Raw genomic sequence first — 22,020 nt, forward strand, 5'->3', positions numbered from 1 at the left:
TCTTAAAAAGGTTTGATTCTTTGGCTTTTTGACTCCTGAAATGAGAGCAACAATGAAGCCAGTTGAACCCCACCGGAGTTATTGTCCTAAAGATGAGAAGACACACATCATCAGGCCATTTGAGAAAGAAAAAGCAACAAAGACCTCAAATTTAATGCACTTTAAGTATTAACTTCTCTTGCTCTTGCCATGATAAACCAGCCTTCCTATTATCCACCTGAAACGCTTTGTGCTCTCTGGCAGCATGAATAAAATACAGACACGTTCCAACGAGTTACAGAAAATAATTTTTTTCACATGTCGTATGCTACCTTTGACGTAAACACCTTCATAAGACCTTCTTTCCTCAGTAATAACATTTACACTGAAGAGTGGTGTAGCTTGACTGGCTATAATTACTATTACTTTTTCACTGATAAAAAAAAATGGTCAAATGACTTGCACTTGTATAGAATTTCATTAAGTCCAGAGGATCCCTAAGTGCTTGTCACTACTTGCAGTCATTCACCCTGTTCACAGCCTGATGGTGGCAAGCTGCTGGATAGTAGCCCCAGCTGCAGTCTGACAGAAGCAAGGCTAACATGCCCCGGCGCCACGAGGCATTCTGACCACCACCAGCAGGCAAGGTGACTAAAGTGTCTTGCCCAAGGACACGATGACAGAGGCAGACAGAGTGAGAATCAAACGGGCAACCCACTGTTTATTTTCTACCACCATCAAATTTCAGAAAGTCTCCTGATTCTGGCTGCTGTCTGATTTCTCTGTGGTTTTCTCTAGTTCGCTGATTTCCTATAAACTGCAGGAATTTAATGAGTTGTGTCCCTCTGACAGCACATCCCTGATGATCATTTGTTACAGTGAAGCACCCTATTGATGTTTTCCAGTGCAGCCTATATCTGGGCCTTTTACTGTGCAGACGCTTGCCTTGTCCATACCAACTTCCTCCCATTAGTCGGATTAGTAAAATAAATGGCTTCGTGAGGACATCATTAGAATCTATTAGCTGCACAAATTATGAAATGGTTTCTACCTCATTGGTCTTGCTGAACAGTGGAGCAGTGGTTAGAGGATACATAGCTGCACTGTGCTGAACACACCCATGCACATGTTGTGGCTCATCCCCTTTCTTTCTGTTTCATTCTAACCCATGTTCAACATGCAGATGTGTAGTTACAGATGTGTGCTGCATTTCATGGTACAACAGATAAAGGAAATACCCTACAGGGATCATTTGCGCCTGCTTCGAATCTCTGGAGCAATTCACTACACAAACTTTCATGGTGCTTCATTGTGAAGTGGCAAACGCAGTGACCTGGCTTTTCAGCTTATTATTCTGCTTTGGACATGGCTAAAATAACCTTCCAAAGCTGCTTAAACACAATGCACCGAAGAGGGTGTTTCCTGAATACATTTAGTTTATGCTGAACCGATATTTGTGCATTTGTACAGGAGGTCAGGTGTGCGTTATTATGACCCATCGCACTCACAAAAGCCTTCCCGTGGAACTCGGAGCGCTTAGTTTTGAAAACGTGTGGATTATGAGTAAAAAGGATCTCATCCCTTTTTCAGGGTTGCTCTGAGCTTGTAAATCCCTCACTCTGATGTTGCTCCGTTCAGCTGTCACCGCAAGCTTGTGGTGGTATGCTGCGCGGTTTACACAAAGTTTAAGTCAGGCAGTTGACCTTATTTACGTAATGGATTTGTTAGACAGCAGGGATGATTATATACCTCGAAAACTGACAATAACTAAAATATGCTTCCATCAAAACAATGTATTACGGTCTGAATATTAAATTAGCTTTTAATAGCATTTTTCTCAATAGGGTTTTTAAGTTAAAATTTGAAATGTAATGTCAAAGACAATAGGACCAGGTATAAAAACCGAAGTGTAGCTGTATTAGGGTATAAAGAACATATATTATTATCAGGGATGATAATGCCTTAAAACTCAGCAGCAATAATAATTTCTCTGTGTTGTCTCGCTTCAAGAAGTCTTTGGCTTCAAAATATTGGCTATTTATTAGATTGATTCTCTGTGTGTTGCTGTTCTTATGAAAGAAAAATCAGTGCCTGTAATAATCACCTCATAATAATAGCCACCAAAGATTTATACACTCTAATGTTAAAAGTATTGACCCTTCTGTCTTCTCTCACATAAACTTGATCGACATCCTGTTCTAAATGAACAGGGTGTAATATGATGCTAGCCAGCCTTTGCAGTTATAACAACCTCAGCTCTTCCAGAAAATGATTTCCAGAAGGTTTAAAAGTGCATCTATATGAATTATTGATGATTCTTGAAGATGTACATTTCTGAGGTCAGACGGTGATGTTGGACGAGATGGTATAGTTCAAAGTCTTTGCTCAAATTCATCATGTTGGGTTGAAGTCGGGACTCCATATTTGTTCATCCAGGTCTTTACGGATCTAGGAAGCTGTCTTGTTGAAACATTCCCCATAAGCTGTCCCCACAAATAAGGGAGCGTGAAATTGTCATGGATGTCTTGGTATCCTGAGGCCTTAAATGTTCCTTTCTCTGGAACTTGAGGGAGCAAGTCAAACTCCTTAAAAAAAAGAGGCCGGCATCATCATCCTTCTGTAGCAAACTTTACAAGTTACACTTTGAAGGCAAGAAAGTTCTGATCTCAAACATTCAAATCCAGACTCACCCATGTGAATACAAAATAGGGAGGCATGATTTGTCACTTTAGAGAACATGTCTTTACTGCTCTACATTCCAGAGGTGGTATGTTTTTATCCAACTGCTTCCAGGGCTTTAGATTGTACCAAATAGGTTGGATGCAGATGTTTGGCCATGGGAACCCATCCCATTTAGATTTCTGTATGTTATTGAGCTAATATGGAGGTCACCTAAAGTTGTCAGGCCTGTAGCTTCTGACTCTGAAAAATATTGCCTACCTCTACACACTATGCTCCTTGGTCTTTGTTGATCCAGATAATTGATTTTACATCGCCTGTCACTTTGATGAGCTATAATTCCCAATCAGTGCCACTTTAATATGATACCACTAACAGCTGACTGTTGAATTTTTAGAAGTGAAGAAATCCATCCTATCATGGCACTGAGTGGCCCTTTCTTTCAGAAATGTTTGTAGAAACAGTCTGCATGCCAAGGTGCCCATAAAAGTGTTTGAAATACCTGAATTCGAGGATTTGGTTTTGTGAGTGAATAGATTTAGAGATCTAGTGCATTTTGGTTCATAAGGGCCAAAATGAAAGCAAAATAATGGGTCGTGTTGCCATGCTGCATCAGAGCCTTTTTCACAGTATGTCACACTAAAACCACAAACTTCAACCTATTTCCTTGGAATTTTGCTGGAGAGAGCCACACAAACTACTTCATATATGTGAAGTAGGAGGAAAAATACTGGTGTTCTCAAGGAAACTATGTCTGACTGGTGATAGTTAAGGGGTTAATGTGGAGTGTGTGCTCTGCATTTATATTCACATCACTGTTTGTATAGCCTTAAATAAATATCCAGTGCAACCAATTTCCTTTATAAGTTACCTAATTAGTGAAAAATGTTCACGGTGTATTAAAGCTTTTGCAAGGCACTGTACTCTTACTTTTCATTTAGGAGGATGCAGCTACCAAGAGTAATTGGTTCTAATGGTGGCCTAATTAATTCGGCTGAAGTGAATATCTCAGGTTGCCTGCCATGAATTCCTAATTATTTTTGCTTCTTATTACCTGCTGCATGTTGATGTCTCTGCTTACCCTGGCTTTGATGTAACCCAATCTCAGGCCAGGGTATTGGGTCTCATCAGATAAACAGCAAGAAATAGCACTACTTCTTATAGATAAAACACATCTTTTTCCAAATATTAACTTCCTTTGCTGTGGTTTTGACAGGGCAGTTTAGAAAACCTTTTTTTTTTCTTTCTTGTACTTCAAGGTCTTGCTTTGAATCATCTTAAGAAAATAGACTCCACAAGGACAGAACACATTTTCATTTGACCTTTTCTTGATTTTTATGTCGGTCATAATCACAGCGGGGATGGTGTGGGCGTGAAATTCAGCCCCCTGCTTTTCACTGAGGGTGATGGGAAGTTTGCTTGATTAAAATAACAGAATTGGTTTGGGGTTTTTTTATGGAAAGAGCCCAAATCCAACATGTTGGAACATGCAGGTCTCCTCGTGCACACTCGAATTCTCAGGAAAAAACTGTGGGTTGTCAGAAAATGGGAGGTGGAAAAACATCCTCTGTTTTCTTAAAGCCTGCTCACTTGGAAGTGTTTTGTGAGGAAAAGCTGTGCAAACATATATATCTCTTGAAATTTCTAACACGTAAAATTACTATCAAAAATGTCTATGTTTTTTATTGAAATGCATTATTATGACATGGAGAGAAGATGATAAATGTATACATATATAGTTTTTTTTAAAACTGTGTGTGTTTGTATTCAACACCATTTAGTTTGATCCCACCTTTGCTTGGGAAGTGAACAAATCAGTAAACAGAGTCTATGTGCGTGTGTCTCAGTATTATTGCAGATGTTCTGTGAAATCCTCAGAGATTTGTTAGAGAACATTAATGGCCAAACAGCTTCACAAAAACCAAGGAACACAGCAGACAGGTCAGAGATAGAGTTGTGCATAAAAAAACATCTCTCAGAGTGCTGTACCAACTATTTTTCCACAGAAATTGGAAAAACAGTCACAATCCTAAAGGGACATGGTCATCCGTGTAAATTTACAAGCTGGTCAGAGAAGCAAACAGTGAGAGGAGTTGCAAGGAAGTCTATGATAACCCTGGAGGAACTTGAAGGATGTAAAAAGCTCATGTGGGATACTTGGTGCACAAAACAACTATTAATCAAGTACTCAACAAATCTGAGTGTCAGGAGTAAAGCCATTATTAAGAGAAAGCCCAGTTTGCCACACATGCGTGCAGAATACTATGTGCACCTGAAAGCAAACATGGTGCATCAACAAGAAAATAATACGGGGGCAACATCATGCTATGGGGAATGTGGAAACTTTATCCAGTTCTTTGCAAGATGGATTGAGCTAGACAGTCCAAAACGAAAACCTTTTATAGGTGTCTTTCCATGTAAAAAAAAAAAAAAATATATATATATATATATATATATATATATATATATATATATATATATATATATATAGTGTATCATTTTCCTTCCACTTTTTCAATATACAGTAATTAGTGTTGGTCTGTCGCACAAAGTTTCAGTAAAGTATGTTGTACTTTATGTTCATCTCAATGTGAATGAATATTTTTGCAAGGTTGTGTAGAAGGCATGTTTAAAAAAAAAAACATGTACCAGTGTATACTGATTTGTTCCATTTTGTAATTATTCCAATCACATTATTAGAACTTGAATTGTGAAGGTCCAGTCAAACCCATTGTCTTGTCATGGTGTGGTCTTGGGGAAGCAAGACGGAGCTTTTAATAAGTAACTGAGGGGCTAAGGATTGATATTTCTGCATCCTGCAGACATCTGAGCTGCAATTTCAGTCGATAATATAATAAGGCTTCTGGAGCATAAGGGCAAGCTCTGGGGATTCAAACGGATATGTGGCACATTTGAAATTCCTTGCTTAGCAGTCAGAGGAATGCATTTCTTTTTTCCAATATTTCATCATTTTATTCATTTTGGTGCTTCTTTAAATTTTTCAGAAAAGACTTGGTTGTTATTGACCCCCGCTCAACCTCCCCCCCCCAAAAAAAAAGTAAACTAAGCCTTGATTGTGAAACCAAACATCATTAGCTATCGTCTTGTTCATCATGAAGACAGTGAATTAATCTGTGCACTCCTGCAACCCACCTCCCTCGTAAACGGCTAAGGAGGTCACAGGAGGCGTTGAGACTAATGAAACCATAGACACAGCACTGATTAACCCCTCCTTGAGGAGTTGTTATAAATTCGAGTGTGCTTGTTGTTCTGCATGAAGCTCCGCATCGTGTCCTGCGCCGGTTCCGGCCTGTCTGAATGGAGCGCAGGTTGAAATATAAGATCTGCTGACGTGCCAGGCAGCAGGTCTGGCGGAGAGGTGGTATGAATGGAACTTGCAGACTCAGGATATCTTGTTCCTCTGGAATATGTCAACATGAATCAATTTCTCAGCACTTCTATGACCTGCACAGAAGGTGTTTTGCAGCTGCTTTTTGCATTTTGCGTGAAGAAAGAATGAGTCAGGCACGCCTGCTTTATCTCTGTGCTTTTGTTCAGAGATTGATTGTTTTCTGGTTGTCTGTGCGAATTAATCTCCGACCCGATAATCTCGTTTATTCCCATAAATATGACTTTTTGGCATTTCATTCATTGCTTAAAACCCAAAAAAGTGTGGATGACTTTCTTTTTTTTTCCATAAATGCATGGACAAGTGAAATAAGATTCATAAATTATTTATTTAATAGTTTAGTTTTTTTTGGACATTTCTAACTGTGGCCTTGAATTAATGTTTAAACCCAGCTGATCAAGTTCTCACTGTGGGGAAAATTTATCTTTGGTTTTTTCATATTCATTCTTGAAAAGCTCAGTTTGGAATGAGACCTGTTTTCTGCTTGGATGTGCAAAGTTTTGAACAAAAGGGAAAAGAAAGCAGAGCAGCCAGGATTTCCTTTGACATTTAGAGACCCTGACACACCATTTCTGCTGAGTTATAGACTTTTATTACCCTTGACTCCTAGAGACAAAGGAAAATAACAGAGGAGAGTGGTATTTATTCCTTTGTAACGCCAAATCCATTTAATCTGCTTGACAGTACAATCATAAACCATTAACCTTTGCGTTCTGGGTGTTTTGATGCTCATCAGGAAAATTGCGTCCAACAGGACAAATAACTTACATTTACAGCCAGAGCAGCAATGACACGGTTTGGGAATTAGAGCATATTTATGTGCCGAGTGGCCCCAGTCAAAATCTATACCGCAATATAATTGAGAAACTGAAGAGAGACTTGAAAACTGCTATTGACAGATGTTCTCCATTCACCCTGATCAAATTTGAGCACATTTACGAAGAATAATGGGCAAAGTTTCAAGTTTTATATTTGCAGAATTTACCCAAAGTCTTGAACCTGTAATTGCAGGAGATTGTTTTTTTTTTTTTTTTGTACATTAAAATCTAATGAAGATTGTGGTATTAATGTAAGAATAGCTAATTGGGTATGAGTAAAAATTAGTTTCTCACAACGCACCCAGATCTTAGGATTTGTAGTTTTTGTCATCTTTTGCTGCCATCACTGCTTCCTAACTCAGTTTTTCCCTGCCAGTCCAACTAGATGTATTAAATAAAACACATTTTATCCAAGTAAAGCAGAAAATGAGAAACTGTTTCTGACTGCTGCTGTATATCCTCTTGATCAGATGTTAGGCATGTTGACACATTGATGGTCATGACAGAACAGCCCTTCCTGTTCACTGACTGTTTGTCTGAATCAGGCACATTAGCACATATGAGAAAGCCGCCTTCTATAAGCAGCGCCAGGACAAACAATGACTTTTGCCAGTGAACTTGAAGGAGCTCTTTTAGGCATCTGTGGGTCTCAATAGCTGCTGTGTTTCTGCTGTGAGTTTCATATGCAATGAGGCGGCGTTCTAAGGGTGGAGTTCAGGAAAGCAAACTGTCATTTTTGCGGTCATCAGTGGAGGTGAGAAATGGTGACGTATAACGCGTTTCATGCTTTTTTGTCTGTTTTGCCATCATATTTTTCTGAAGTATATTGCATCATATATAGAAACGGACCAATCAGGCTTTTTTTTCTGGTTTTCTTTGAGGTCTGACTACTGATTTAAATTTTCTTTCAAAAGGTTTATAATGAATACAAAGTCATTTATGTGAACTTGTTTCAGCTGAGCAACTTCATAAATCGTTGACCTTAAAATTCAAAATGTGCTGCAGTTTCCTTGGTGAAGGTAGAAGAACGAACATAGGGCAATATTAACCACATTCATTCATCAAAGGGCATGTCTCTAAGCTTTATGTGTTTTGCTTAGCTCAAAGAACATAACGGGCATCAAAGAGCATGCTGCTCTTCAAACACTTAAACACCCAAGAATGAAGGATTTCCATTTAGTGAACATATTTGAAAATAACTCTTTATACTGTGAAATTTCTCATTTTTAACTAAAGATGGAAACATTTTGATTGGGTTTTAGAAGGGAATAAAAAGTTATGGACGGCCTCTAGAAATCAATTTTGGAATCAGGACAGCAGCCAGATGTGATTTTTAAAGCGTTGATTGTCTGTTTATTGATTTTATTATCCGCCATGGTGTTATTAGGCAGGAAGCCGAATCATTCAGGGAATTTTATGAAATTGATGACAACAGATGAGCATTTAACAAAATCCCGTTGAGTACATTTTACATGTTTATTTCATTATTTTCTTATTGTTGAAATATTCTCATAATAATGTGCATTTTTTTTACTTGTAAAGTGCATCACATGTTGAGCTAAAGTCGTCGATAGGATTTGAAGTGAAGAGAACTCAAATGCGGTGCCTCATTTCCCTGACTTACCCTGCTCTGTAAACCACAGGGCTGCCGTTCGAGACAGGTGTGAGTCTGCTGCTGCCACAAATAGATCGCTGCACAGCCCCCCATGACCCAACCCCTCTATCACCTCACACGCAAACTTTCCCCAACCAGAAAAAGCCGACCTGCTGTGTCCCTGTGCCTTTGAATAATCCCCCCACTTCCCCTCCCCGACTTGCATTCAGAACAAAAAATGTCTGACCTCAGTCATCCTGAATGACATCACTGCTCTGAGACCCCCAGCGCCCCCCGTCACCATCAGGCTTACGGTGCATCTTTAAGATGAGCATGTTGTGTACTCTGTAACCAGAGGGAGGCGATGTGACACTAAGTGCACACTCTGGACCGTGTCCCATTCTACAAGGCCTCTGTTTTGTCATTTAGGCTGCCTGGCTGTAGTCATTATGGCCACCATGAGTATTTATACCCACTGTGGCCTTTGTCGCATTTAGAAATCTTGGCTGCACTGAACACCAACCACCAAACAGACTGTCTGAGTCCTGCTTTGTTTTCCATCTGACCTCCAGATTTTACAGTGTGGGTCATTGGGGGGGGGAGAAAGCACCTCTCATCAGTGTGTCGAAAAGGAGAAAACAAAATGGAATCAGCAGTGCATTCAGTGGCTTTTCCATTGTGTGAATGTGTATTCTTTGTCTACTTCTTTGCAGCTTTGTGTTTAGCAGAGCGTGTCACCTCACATGGAGCTATTTTTAGCAGAGGGAGAACTGTGCTGTAGTATGTTTTTTTTTTTTTTTTTATGTCGGGGTGGGGCAACTGTGAAGAGCTTCAGAGAAAAGCGATAAATGGTAACGGGTTGGCTTCAGCTGAACAGGACAAACACGGCCCACTTCTGATAATCCCAGCAGAAATCAGCACACGAGTAGAATATCAGTGGAATTAGAGAAATAAAAAGAAATCAGGGAGAAACGCAGCTTTTAAGCTGAGCCCATCCAGCTGCAATCACAGAAGGAAAAGCCAAACATGTGGTTGAGTTGTAAAGTACAGCTCTGCAGTTTCCACTGAAAGGGTGTTATTTAATTCTTGCAATTTCTCTGCCCACTCAGGCATTTTAAACATTGCAGAGAAATGCCCAGGAGCTGGTCACTAGTGGCCCGCATTCATATTTTAGTGCAATTTAGAGTCTGCACCTGGCTAGGATATGACCTTGGAATGTGAAAGGAAACGGACAGCCACACCAAGAAAGTGCAAAATAAACCCACCAAGAATTCCGTCTTGTGTTTTTTTTTTTTGTTTTTTTTTTAGCAAAACAAGGATCCAGTAACTTATGCAGATTTTTTTAATTACAAATGTATCAATTAAAGATGATTATTTGGGCCAATTCTAAGGATTAGGAAGCGAGACATTTTTTTTCTCTCTTTTTTATGTGGCTGAAGATGTGATGGTGTTTACAACATCACATTTTCTAGAGATGCACCAACCAGAGTTGTGACTGGTTGCCGCTCTCGTTTTTGTAAAGCTTTGAACAGCTTTACCACACCATGCTCAATTATTCTTTCATACAGTGTTAACCTAAAATAAACTGCATCCCAATTTTATATTTGGGAGGAAAAAGCTATAATCTTTTTTCAAATGTGTTAGATTTTTTTTACATTACATTATATATTTAACTAGGTTATGAACTTTTTATTTGCAAGGATTACATGTATGTTTTTTATAAATAAGACATCGGTATGACTCAGTACTACAGGAAGTAAAATGATTTTGGGCTATTTCCACAGAAACAAAATTATTATAGAGCTGTTACATCTGCTATATCTTTTCTGTTAAGCATTATTTTAGTGCCAACATTAACGCCCACCCACATTTGTATTTTCAATATGTTAAAATATATTTTAAAAGCATCCTAACCTACCTTTAATTTCTCTAGCATGGTGCCAGTTTGGGAGGAGCTGGTTTACTGGATCAATGGCATCCCACTCCTGTTGTTTGAAGTCCTTTTAATGAAATGGCAGAGAAAGTGACAGAGTATCTGGAGTTTCTCTTTTTTTTTTTACCTTAAAGATGAAATTATATCTTTCCTTTTGTTAAGTGAGAACAGCCAGATACGGAGAATAAAAACAGCACAACTAATTAACCAACTAATATCAGCTTGTTGTACTCTAAAAGCCCATGCCATAAATGAAAAACAGCTAAGCTTCAACAAGATTGTGTGTCGTTTGAATGATCACCTTTAACTGTGGTAAAAATTTACTTCTTGACAAAAATATGTTTGAGTGTTTGATGGTTCTGTTTTCACTCAAGCTTCCCAAGATAAAACCAAGATGGTTAATCGACACCTTAATGATCTATTCCTATACATGTAAACCGAGGCAATAAAGGACAAACATTATGCATACCAGGGTCAGAGACTTTACAGACGGACGCAGTCAGGACAAGATTGGGAAATATTTGTTTCTGCTGTTTGAAATAATAATCGGCTAATACTAAGCTAAAACAGGATAGCTTCCAGCTTCACTGCATCTGGATACATAATTTCTGTTCGAGGTGAAAGCATTTCTACTGCTTACTGCAGAGATGCACAAATGGGAAAAAAGAAAAGCCTTTCAGATATCACTTGCCTCTTGTAAACTTTGATGATTCCCATAGGATCCCCCTGCCAACACATCTGGTCCAGCTTTGCTGCCAGGATGTGATGTGCAGAGGCAACATATCCTTTAATTAATCCTAAATCAGCTCTATTTATAAATCTGCTGCCAGATCTTTGTTATTAACAGGCATTCTTTGTTCCTGAGAATCTACAGGACTCTTTCTTTTTTCTTTCCCCCCTGTCTTACACAAAGTCCTCTGTGTTCACAAAGCTCTACCGGGCCACTACATCTCATTTAGTATGCTGTTGTATCAAACTATGACATCAGCCTGCTCTAATTGTTTCCAGACCTGTGAAGGGTTGCGTTTTCATTCTACTTTCCATCCATTTCTCGGCGCAGGCCTCGCTTCTCTGCATCTAGCAAAAGGGAAGGGGAAAAAAAGAAAAGAAAAGATGAGGAGAAACGATACATGATGTCATGTAGACGAGATGCATCGCGCCAAAATCTTGTGACCAACTTTCCAGGAAGCTATCACTTTCCCCTCCCGTTTCCTTTGCTGTATTTTCCCCTTCTCTGTGTTTTTTCATTCTTCTTGCAAAAGCAAAGCACCAAGTTTTTTCTTTTTTTTTTCTTGGTTCCCTGACAGTATTCAAGCAGCACATCTGTGGGAATTCACCAGATAAAGCAGTGTTCAGCTGCTTGTATCTGACTCGCGGATGCCTCCTTGGCAACGGCCCAACTCTAATGTATCCAGCCTCTCTTTGCTCTGCCAGGACTGTGAAGATTAAAAGAAGGGCAGGGTTTGAAACCAAAAGGAGTTGCTGATTGAAAAAAGGAGCTGAAATCCAGATAGACCATATGTATTGAGTTGAAGAAATGGTATTTTATGAGCAGTGAGTGGGCCTCTGCTTGAAATTCTCAATGACATCATGCTGGAGCAGAGCGCCGTGCAGTCAGGACTCCGGAGATGGAGTGGGCCTAAAGCAGACGGGGCGGCTAGACGGCATCGTAACTTTAGAAGAGGAAGTGAGACACGGAGGCCGGCAGGCTCAGAGAGCCACATAATTCTAACTAATCCTGTGAAGACTTTAATTTCTTAGTTTACATAAACTCATCAAGTGGGAATGAGTTTAGGAAGAAGTCTTTTTGATTCCGAAACCAATGTTGCCCCTGAGCCTCGTGCTAAAACAATCAGGGGGGTAAAACGCCAAATGCATCATCATTTCGCCAAGAAATTGCTTCATATTTCTTTCTCTCAATAGGACAAATAAACTCTGGTTAGCTGCTCCCTGTGGTGCTTTGCCAAAACAAAGCCAGACGCCGGGGCTAATATCTGATGTAACGCAGACATTTCCAAACACGGTGCTTTGTGCCTCTGTGTGTGGAATAATCAGTCCCAGTTTAATAAAGAAAAGTTTAAATGAGTCACCGCTGCTTTGTTTCTTTTTTTTTCTTTTTCTTCATGATGAGTAGTTGCATGTAAGCCGGGCCAAGTGTCTGCACCTCCACAAAGCATTAGCAGCTGTAGTCATCCGAGTGCAGGGCCAAGGTTTCAAACTGAAATAGATCAGCTGGTCAGTTGCTGATCTATGTCAGCAGATAATCCCCCTGCTTTGGTCAGACATTTATAGTGGATTGTTATAATATCTTTTACTTACCCTGTTTGGCTATGTCTTTAATTCTGCGTCTTTCATTACAGCCTGAGATGAAAACAGTCGACAGAAGGTGATCATTTCAGGGGCTCAGGCCTGTAATTAGAAGAATCTTCCTCTGGGTGTATGTGCGTGTCTGTTTGGATGATTGGTGTCCCTGTAAACTGGCTGCATGTGGGAGCCATTCTCCCCTGTTTCCTGTGCTCGTGTCATTCCTTAGAAAATACTTTTGACTGGGGGGACGTTTACCCCCGCGCCCCTGGCCTCAGAGGAGTGATTCATCTGTGGTCTGTGAAGGGTAACAACAAGGGGCTGTCAGAGAACGGTCTGATGCATGTTAGGCATGGGGAGTGCATACGCCAGTGTTGTAGATTTGCTGCAGTCCGCTAGGAGAGGTACAAAATGTCACGCTGCAACCCCAAACGCCAACGAATGTTATTGGGACGTCATGGGAAAGACCAACACAAACTAATTTGTAATTGTGGATGGAAAGAAAAGGATCCAAACTTTGAAAGCTTTTTCCAAATAAAAATCTGAAAGTTATAGTATTTATTTGAATTACACTTCCGCTTAGTATGATACCTGTGATTAAAAAACCAGTGCGACTAATCAGAAGACATTTACTGAGGGTCCATTTGTGTATAATTTCATCTAAATGCAGCTGTTCTGTTAAAGCCTTGTGGGTTAGAGAACATCAGTCAACAGACAACATCAGGATATCAAGCATAAGCTTTTTTTCCCTTCTCAATCAACCCTAAACAAACATCCAGAACTAGAATGGAATGGTTTAGATCAAACCATAGTCAAATGTTAGAATGGCTCAGTAAAAGTCTTTAATTGTCCCTACCCAATCTGGTTTATGCTGAGATATAAATGTACATCTTTTTTTTGTTTTTTATTTTAAAAAAAAGGAAAGAAATGTGTGTCTAGCTTGTACTATAGGTTCATGGGGTTGTATTTAAATGCACACATAGATTTTCTTTTTGTTAAGCATCCCAAAAACTATTGCACTCTTAATTTTTTAATGGGTATGAATACTTTTGAGGCACTGTACATAAAGTTACGGAGGTGAAAGAGATTTTTTTTTTCCAGCTAAGACAGATAAAATCTCTTCAGGCCCTTTTTCTTCTCCACGTCTCAGATCTGAAAGGCTCTATTAATAGAGATCCACTTATTTGCTTTTATCTCCCCAGTATGTTCCCCTTTTTCTTTTTGTGTGAATCTGCAATACATTGTTTTCTTCGTCCTCCATGGAGGATGCATCCTATTGCCTACACCTTTTCCATCCATATGCTGAGGGTTTAAACATATAGGCTTATACACACTCCCCCCCCTCCCTCCTGCATTGCATCTTTAGCAACTTCCTTCATCACACACTCCGCTCTCTGTGCTGTAATTTCTCCATTTCACGTGTTCATAACATGCCCGAACAAACCTTTTATCAGTCTGCTTCACCTGCTGCCTCGATCCTTTGCATTACAAGTCTTGCGTGGTGTTTGACACCAACAGCATATTTCTTCCAAATCCTTCACGGTTAAAAGCCGCGTCCTTTCACACCCCCTTTCTCTGCACCCCGCCCCCTTCCCTATACTGCTCAGGGCCTGGCAGACACTTGCATACTCCCCATGTTTCCAAGCCTCCACCCCCCTGGAAACTCCTACCAGCCCAGCGCGCAGAGGACGTAGAGGAAGAAAGACAAAAAGAGAGAGCTCAGTTGGTCTGTCAGTGATCGCAGACTGCCACTTGGGTCCGACTTAAAGGTCTGCCATCTATAGGACGGGAAAATAAATGGGAGTGTTGGTGAGATGCAGTCGGCTGCAGCCTGACAGAAGATGGTTCTGAGACACATTTACTGTTGGAGTAGTGTTTTAGGCAGTATGGGGATTCATGAGGGAACCCACTGATGTTTGGAGTACATCGTCTTGTGATTGCCGGCCAGCATGTGGTGTTTGCAGTGTAATTCAGAGAAGACTCAGTCGCTGCTGGAACTGGAGCTAAAAGGCTGGTAAGACTAATAGAAAAGTGGAAAATGTGCATGTAATTTTTATTTTATTTTTAAGTTTGCCTTTGAGTGAGGAAAAGCTGGAGTTTTTTTTTTTCTTTTTAGGAAAGTGAAAGAGGCTGGTATGTTTTCAGAGAATGACTAGCTCAATGCAAATCTTTTAGATCTATCCAGAGATTGGTCCCCCTTTCTAGGTTTGACTCCCTTCCAATGGAAAACAGATCAGATCCCTGCTCTGACTCACTGTATGTGTGTGTTTAGTCTTACTGTACAGGATCCATCTGGGAGCTGGATTGCATTGCATTCCTGTGGTGTGTCGTGGCCCCCCAACCAACTGACTTTGAGCTGCTCCATAACTAGAAAGGCTCAAGGACAGGTGCCGAGGATAGTTTCAGGCATAAGCCTTATTCTTCTCATTTAAAATGAAAGCTCGCTCTGTTGTTGTTTGATCTTGTGAGGAAGGAGGAGGAGAAATGCCTTGAATGCACAGAACAAGGCCTGGTGGTTAACAGGAGATTAGCACTGATTTCTGATTATTTCAGAAGACTATGGATGGTGACAACAAACAGATAACTTACTTCTGCTGGCAGCGTGAATTTTATGCGCTGCACCTGAACTACATGAACATGTAGTGCTGTCATTTGATCAACAAATAATGACTGTTCATCAACTGCTAAAAAAGGAAAGAAGCCAATTCTGCTTTGTTTCTTTATTTTTTGTAAAATTTAAATATTATGTGCATGTACTTTCAGTAATGCTGAATTACAATACTTATTGTTTTTTTTTATATCCCAAATGAGAAATAAAAAAAGCTAATATTTGTATCTCTAATGACAACAAAAATAATCAAAAGTGTCTAACTTTGCTCATGCGCTGCAAAAAAAGTGAAAAATAAACATGAGTGGAAGCAGGTCAGTGATTATTATAAAATATATAAACAGTACATGTTTATTAATTAATTAATTAATATAAGTCATGTCTATATCTCTGAAGTAGTGATATCATAGTCCTCCTGAGGTGATCACACATTTAACCACCAGTAATCCCCTCACTCATCCAGAAGAAGACAGATATGTTTAAACTACTTTTCATTAAGTCAGAAAATAAGGAGATGGAGGTACAATAAAACCCTCCACACCAAAGCAATGCAAGAGTCGCTTGAAATGATGGCAGACAGATTGGTGTGTAAGGGGGCCTGTGGGCCACGCATCAAAAAAATGTAGCTCACTTGTTTGAGCTAATTGAAACTAAAATGGTTTAGTTTCAATTCAAGATAATTGAAAGAAAGTTTTTAATTTTAAAGTTACGTTACCTGTAGACACTTGACTCCAGGCTGCACATAGCCGCTTGATGTTTTGAAACTTTCTCACAAGGGATTAATTCTGTCTCAACTTTTGGACTGGTTTAATTTTTGTCTAAATTTACACCATTCCTAAATATGACTCATGATACTAAAATGTCAAACATATGATTTTTGTTTATCATTGCATCCCCTTCTAAATATTCAGAAAATACAGTAAACAAGGTATGTTGCCATATTTTACTCAGTCAATGTTTATGTTTACCACTTAAAATTTCTGCGTCCCTTTTTTTAACCCACTTTTAAATATAAATAAATAACATTTTTATTTATCTTTCACACTTGTTAAACAGAAAACTTGGATAATGCAGATATTTTAAGTTAAGTATTTCTCGTTTTCAACAAGGACCGGTTCCAAAGAAATCCGTTTTAAAACCCAGACTAAACACTACGACTCAATCAAAGAAAAGTTTAGCTTGATTTGAATTTGTGTCAAAGTTGTTATTGCAGCCAGAATATATTAACCCTTAGATTTATTTTATTATTCTTTTAGTTTTTGGAACACCCAGTTTCATATAACCTTCAGCTGAACTCAAGGCTTCACAACATTCGTTCACAAAACAATGAGTGACATTTAGAAAACTAACACACTTTCCTTTGCTTTTTCTTGTCTTCTTTTACAGTCTGTGGTCTTTTTATACCTAAAGACAGAGCCAGTTGTATCCCTTAAGAGATTCAGTTACTGCTTCCCTGTACAAATAGCTACCAAAAAGCCATTTTTGATCCATAGAAATACTGTAAAACCCCTCAAAATGAAGTACAGAGCTGACAGTCAGAGTATCAATCACGAGTTGTAATGAGACTCCAGTTGACTATTTACAGTTTGCAGAACACTCTCAGGAGCAGTACTGTCAGTCAGCTGGCCAGTGCTGATTCCAGTACACATCCAGGTCAAACTATAAAATTCTTAACTTGTTCCTCTGTGTGTGTTTCATAGCAGCTGCAGGATAATTCATTAGTCCATTTATTGGAGCCGAGACAGTTGGGTTGCCTCTGTGTTTATTAGCAGCTTCACCTTCTAAATGCTGGACTTGATTCATATGCTACCGTGACGTCTCTTGAGCTTCCACCTGAAAAGTCTTCTCACTTCTCCATCTGTGAGATCTGCTGGGTGCATCTGTATTTATGAGCTTTCTGAGTCACTTTGAAAAGGGTGAAAACATCTGCTTTGGTGCTGCTTCGAGCACATCACTGCATGTGGGGTAAGCAGTGTAACGTTGGAGGTGCTGCTTGATTTTTATTGGTAAGGGTCACCTAACTGCTTGTGTTTATATGCACACATAAAAACTGGCATCTTTAAAATGCAGGGTTAAAGGGGGCTGTATTTATGGATGTACATTAGTGGTGCTGGGATGAGGTTTGTTTCTTCATAACTGATAAAGGTGCTTAAGCAGATGAAATATAGTAAGCTACTGGCGATCACCTCTCTCATTCAGAAGAGGACAAACTGTTCAATGAGGAAAAGAAAATAGAAGATGCAATATAAAGCACCACTCACTAAGGCAAAGCAAGAATATGAGCTGGTGAAAATGCACAGAATGTTGATGAGCAGTCTTATTGCTTTATTTAGCAGCACGAGAAAGATGTGGGTCCCAATGACCTGTGTTGTCATAGCTGTACGGTGTGCAGCAGAGTCCAAAAATCATAGAGGAAAAAAAAAACAATACTCAAACTGTCAAGAAACGCTCACAGCATGGGGCAGGCAGCCGCTGTCAAACCACTGCCAGCCAGCTATTTGTTTTTTTTTTTACAACGACATACTTTATTTACAATTAATTAGAAAATAAAATAAACTCTAGAAAAATGTTCCTCAAAGTATTGTGCTTTTAAAAGTTTGAATACCCCACCCTTTTAGATAACTATGCTCATGTGTAAATTTGAACAAATCCGTGCTCTCAACAGTCTGTGTGTGATTAGACCGCACATTTTTAGAGAGGCCTTTTATTGAACACACACACACCTGCGCAATAACTACTCTGTCTAATCAGCATCTTGATATGACACACCTGTGAGGTGGATGAATTACCTCAGCAAGGGAGAAGTGCTCACTAACCCAGATCCAGACAATGTCAACGTAGATTTGCATGTATAGAAAAAGCCTTAAATCTTTCAGTTTAGCTCCTGTAAAATTAGGGCAAAAACAAGTGTTATGTTTATAATTTCTCCCTTGAACATTTCCTCAGTACTACATCTCACTTATTTTTCATACATTTAATTTAAGATAAACTGATATTTTTTGTTGCAATGAATTGTTGTTTTTATGCTTTCCTCATTTAATCAGGGGTTTTCACAGTTTTCTTTCCTGATGATTCCTATACATAAAAGAAAAAATATGCAGCAGGTTCCTCTAATAGATATAGTAGGCTGTAATATTATTTGTTTTACATAAATATTATTTGCTGATGCATGTATAAACCAAATGTGATGCACATTATTAGATGTGATGCTTTTACTGAATATGAAAAACGATTACACTTTCCTGACCATTGCTTTTCATTTATATCTTCTGTAAAGCTCTTTTTTGTTAAGACTTGAATGTATTAAGAAAGTTGTTTCAATAATAACAGTATGTTTTAAAAGCAAATAAGTAAAATAAGCCAAGTTAGCTGGTCATTTAACTATTTAGTCGGCTTCTTGGTAGAATGATTTGCATTCGTGTTTTCAGTGACTTTTTGCCTTTGGTACAAAAAGTCACTTTTTTGCAACATTTTCTCTGAGCATACATTGCATTTCTCTGAGCCACTTTAATCTCCATTTTCTGGAAAAAAAAAATAAAAAAAAAATAATATCTAAAACATCCATGTTGAGTTGTTTGGTTAAAATTAAAAACCTTTAACACCCAATTTTATAATTTAACATCTCTGTCTTTGGGGGGAAAATGGAATAGGATCTCATATTTACATCTGTGTTTTTATTAAAGGAAGGCTTGAAAAGGTATGGGCTACTGTTGTGCAGACATTTCCTAAATGTTTCCGAGAGCTCACAGTTTGTAGCTGTTTTTGTGACTTTGTTTGGGGACTAAATTAGTTCCAAGCTGTAGCTCACTCTGCCTGCACCTCATTAGCTTTCTTCTTTTCCCAGAACTCCTGTTGATGTGACTCGTCTTTTCCGGGATGTAGGAATGTTTTCCCCCAGGTCATACTGATGAAATGGGTTGAGGCCTGGGCAAGGGCCTAGGTCTGCTCACTCAGGATGTTTAGAGGGGAAGAGGGTTATTGTCCAGTCCCACCTCACCGCCCCCCCCTCGACTCCCGATCCCACTCCTCCAAATCGTTTAATCTGAAAATCACTGCCAGCCGTGTTGCTGTGCTTCCCTACATCATAAGCAAAAGGGGCTCCAGCTGGTTGGAGACCCTATAGGAGGGACAGTTGCTGTTCGACAACTTTACTATCACATTTCAATGGCAATACAGTCACGATCAGGAGGTGATGTGGAGATCACATCACTGCTTCCTCGTTTATGTCTTGACAGCGTTTTTTTTTTTATTATTATTTCAGTGTGCTTTGTATATATGACATCATGTTAATATAAATCATAACATTTAGTGTTTGCTTCTCACAGATGCCCTGCTTTTTTTCAGCCTCTCCCTTTTTCTCTCCAACGTCCATTGCAGCTTAAAATATAAACTCCTCTGTTTTCTGTTCTCCACCTTCTCGCTCCGTTTTCTCCATCAGGAGCAGCTGATCTCACTCAGTCAAGTATTCGGTGACCTCAGAGCAAAAAGCGCAGCCGCACTTACTCATACTTTCTTACTGATCCACATACCCACAATCCCATACCGGTCTGGATATTTGGATGGTTAAATGAGAAGCAGAAGAAAGGCACTTAAGTGAAAAAAGGTTCTGCCCCATGAGTCTCATTGGGGAAAGGCAAAGCCAGCATTGTAGTAGTTAAAGTTTTGCGTCAGTGATTGACCTCTTAACTGTCATGATGACACTAGTGCCCTCATGGGTCTATTGACTTGGATGTAAGTGTTTTGAGGGTGACAGTTAAGGGCTTAAACTCAAAAATTTGTCATTTTACTTAAATTCTGCCTAAGCATGAGGTTTAATAATTTTGCAGAGGTACAGTTTACCTGTCTTAGTTTAGCAGAGAGTCTTGTTAGCATTTTCTGAATAATCTTACACATAGTAATAAAGTAAATTGAAGTTTGCGGTGATGACCTGGGGTGTAAAAAAAAAAAACAAAGAAAAGAAAATTGAATTTTAATTCATCATTGATGTTCATAAGTCATTTTTTGTCCAAGGTAAGTTTAATGTGTCTAATTACTGAAATTCATTTTCACAGTCAGATGGCTTCTGTCTTGGATGCCTAAAAAAAGAAGTGCTGTAGTTTACAAATTCAAATTATCATCCTTGAGCCTAATTTACATTTTAACATCTTTATCTGTTTTCAGAATATTACCATGACAATTAGTATTCACTATGGCAATTAAGTGGGGAAAACGATCATTTGCTCAAATCGTTCACTCTTACTTTCACCCATGATGACATGAGATTAGCTTGTTTATGAAACTTGTGTCCTAAACAACAAGTCTGATTTTGTGACTTAAGTGTGACTTGAGTCTAAAATCTTAAGTCTAAGAGTCCCAAAGCCCCATCTCTGGTTCTCATAGATTTATTTGAAATCTGTTCTCAACTTCTAATTTATACTGAGCATCTAAAAGGGAAACTGTCCACCAACTGATGGTCATTGTTGCTTGCAAAATAAAAAAGCATTAAAGCATTTCTAACCTTCATTTAACCACATGTCTAATTAAACCTCTGCTGACTGCTGTAGAAAATCCGAGATACCTCTCATCCGTATTCTGGCTCTGCGGCAGATGGCAAGGTGTCACTTTTAACTCACAGAATAGCAGCTTTGGAGTTCCATGACAGATGGCTGGAGAGATTTGTCCAGGTTGGATTTTCAGTGACTTGTGGTCGCTCTGGTGTTGCGGCGGCAGTATAAAAGCTACTGCTACTGTATTCTCAATCTCAATTAAACATTGTTTACATGCATCCCTAAAAAGAAACTGTTAACAGTCAGTTAGTTAATTGCATAGCACAAGTTCCGAACACGTCATTTCAACGCTTTTAAAAGACGAACTAATTCATTTCATATAGGGATGCACGATATATATCAGCATCAACATCAGTTATTGGCCGATCTTAGTCATTTTTTTAACATATTGGTATTGGACCAATAACTTGATTAATTTTTGTCAAATTCAAACCCAATTAAATTAAATTGTATGCAGTCCTGGTAGATTTGACTGAATTAAAAAGCTAAATTACAATAGTGGATTTTTTTTATTTCTATTTTCCTCGGAGCCTTTGCTGTTTGGAGGAATTGTTCATGTTTACAATTTGCAGGATTGTGAATAAGGACATGTTTGCAAAGAAATTACATAAATGCCTTATTTTTTTTATTTTTTATTTTTTGCAAACAGACAATCATAAACTTTGGTTTATGATCAAATAAATGTATTGGATTACTTGCATTTGCAGTAAAGCCACATTGTTCTTTTGTTCATCTTGTGATTTCCCCTTATAAACTTAAACATGCCCAGAGTTGACACTGACTGTTAATCCAATGTGATGATGACATCAGATGCCCATTCAAATTCAGTGGGTCAAAAATTCAAAGTTTAATGTCAACAAGAATTTCTGTCTATGACAGATGGAAAAACAATGATATAAATACCAAAACAATATTAAAATATGACTTTCCTCTAGGTTTTAGTTTTTTTTACAGGTAAAAGTGGAAAATTCATTCTATCCCATGTGCACACTTGCAGCATGATACTTGCTGGTAACTTAGGAACCTTTTCCTGTCGGCTTGTCTTGAACTTTCACATTTAAATCACAAAAATTCTCCAAATGATTTGCATTTATCTCTAAAACTAATCAATCTGTCCTACACTCTCCCAAAAATGTAGCTAAGCTATTCA

The 22,020-nt window shown here is 38.8% G+C and overlaps 1 protein-coding gene across 8 annotated transcripts in view; it reads left to right on the forward strand.

Moving 5' to 3' along the window:
• Positions 1–22,020, forward strand: part of iqsec1a (IQ motif and Sec7 domain ArfGEF 1a) — a 130,418-nt gene that overhangs the window by 88,430 nt on the left and 19,968 nt on the right. Inside the window, exon 1 of one of the 8 annotated variants that reach the window (XM_008414097.3) lies at positions 14,422–14,730. The exons of the other annotated variants lie outside the window; for them this stretch is intronic. Within the exon in view, the coding sequence (XP_008412319.1) occupies positions 14,666–14,730 (65 nt within the window). The 5' untranslated portion in view covers positions 14,422–14,665. Of the gene's footprint in view, positions 1–14,421; positions 14,731–22,020 lie in introns of those variants that run through there. 8 annotated transcript variants of the gene reach the window in all.

Source organism: Poecilia reticulata, chromosome 7 (genome assembly GCF_904066995.2).
Source record: "Poecilia reticulata chromosome 7, P_reticulata-male-v2, whole genome shotgun sequence".
NCBI lineage: Eukaryota > Metazoa > Chordata > Actinopteri > Cyprinodontiformes > Poeciliidae > Poecilia > Poecilia reticulata.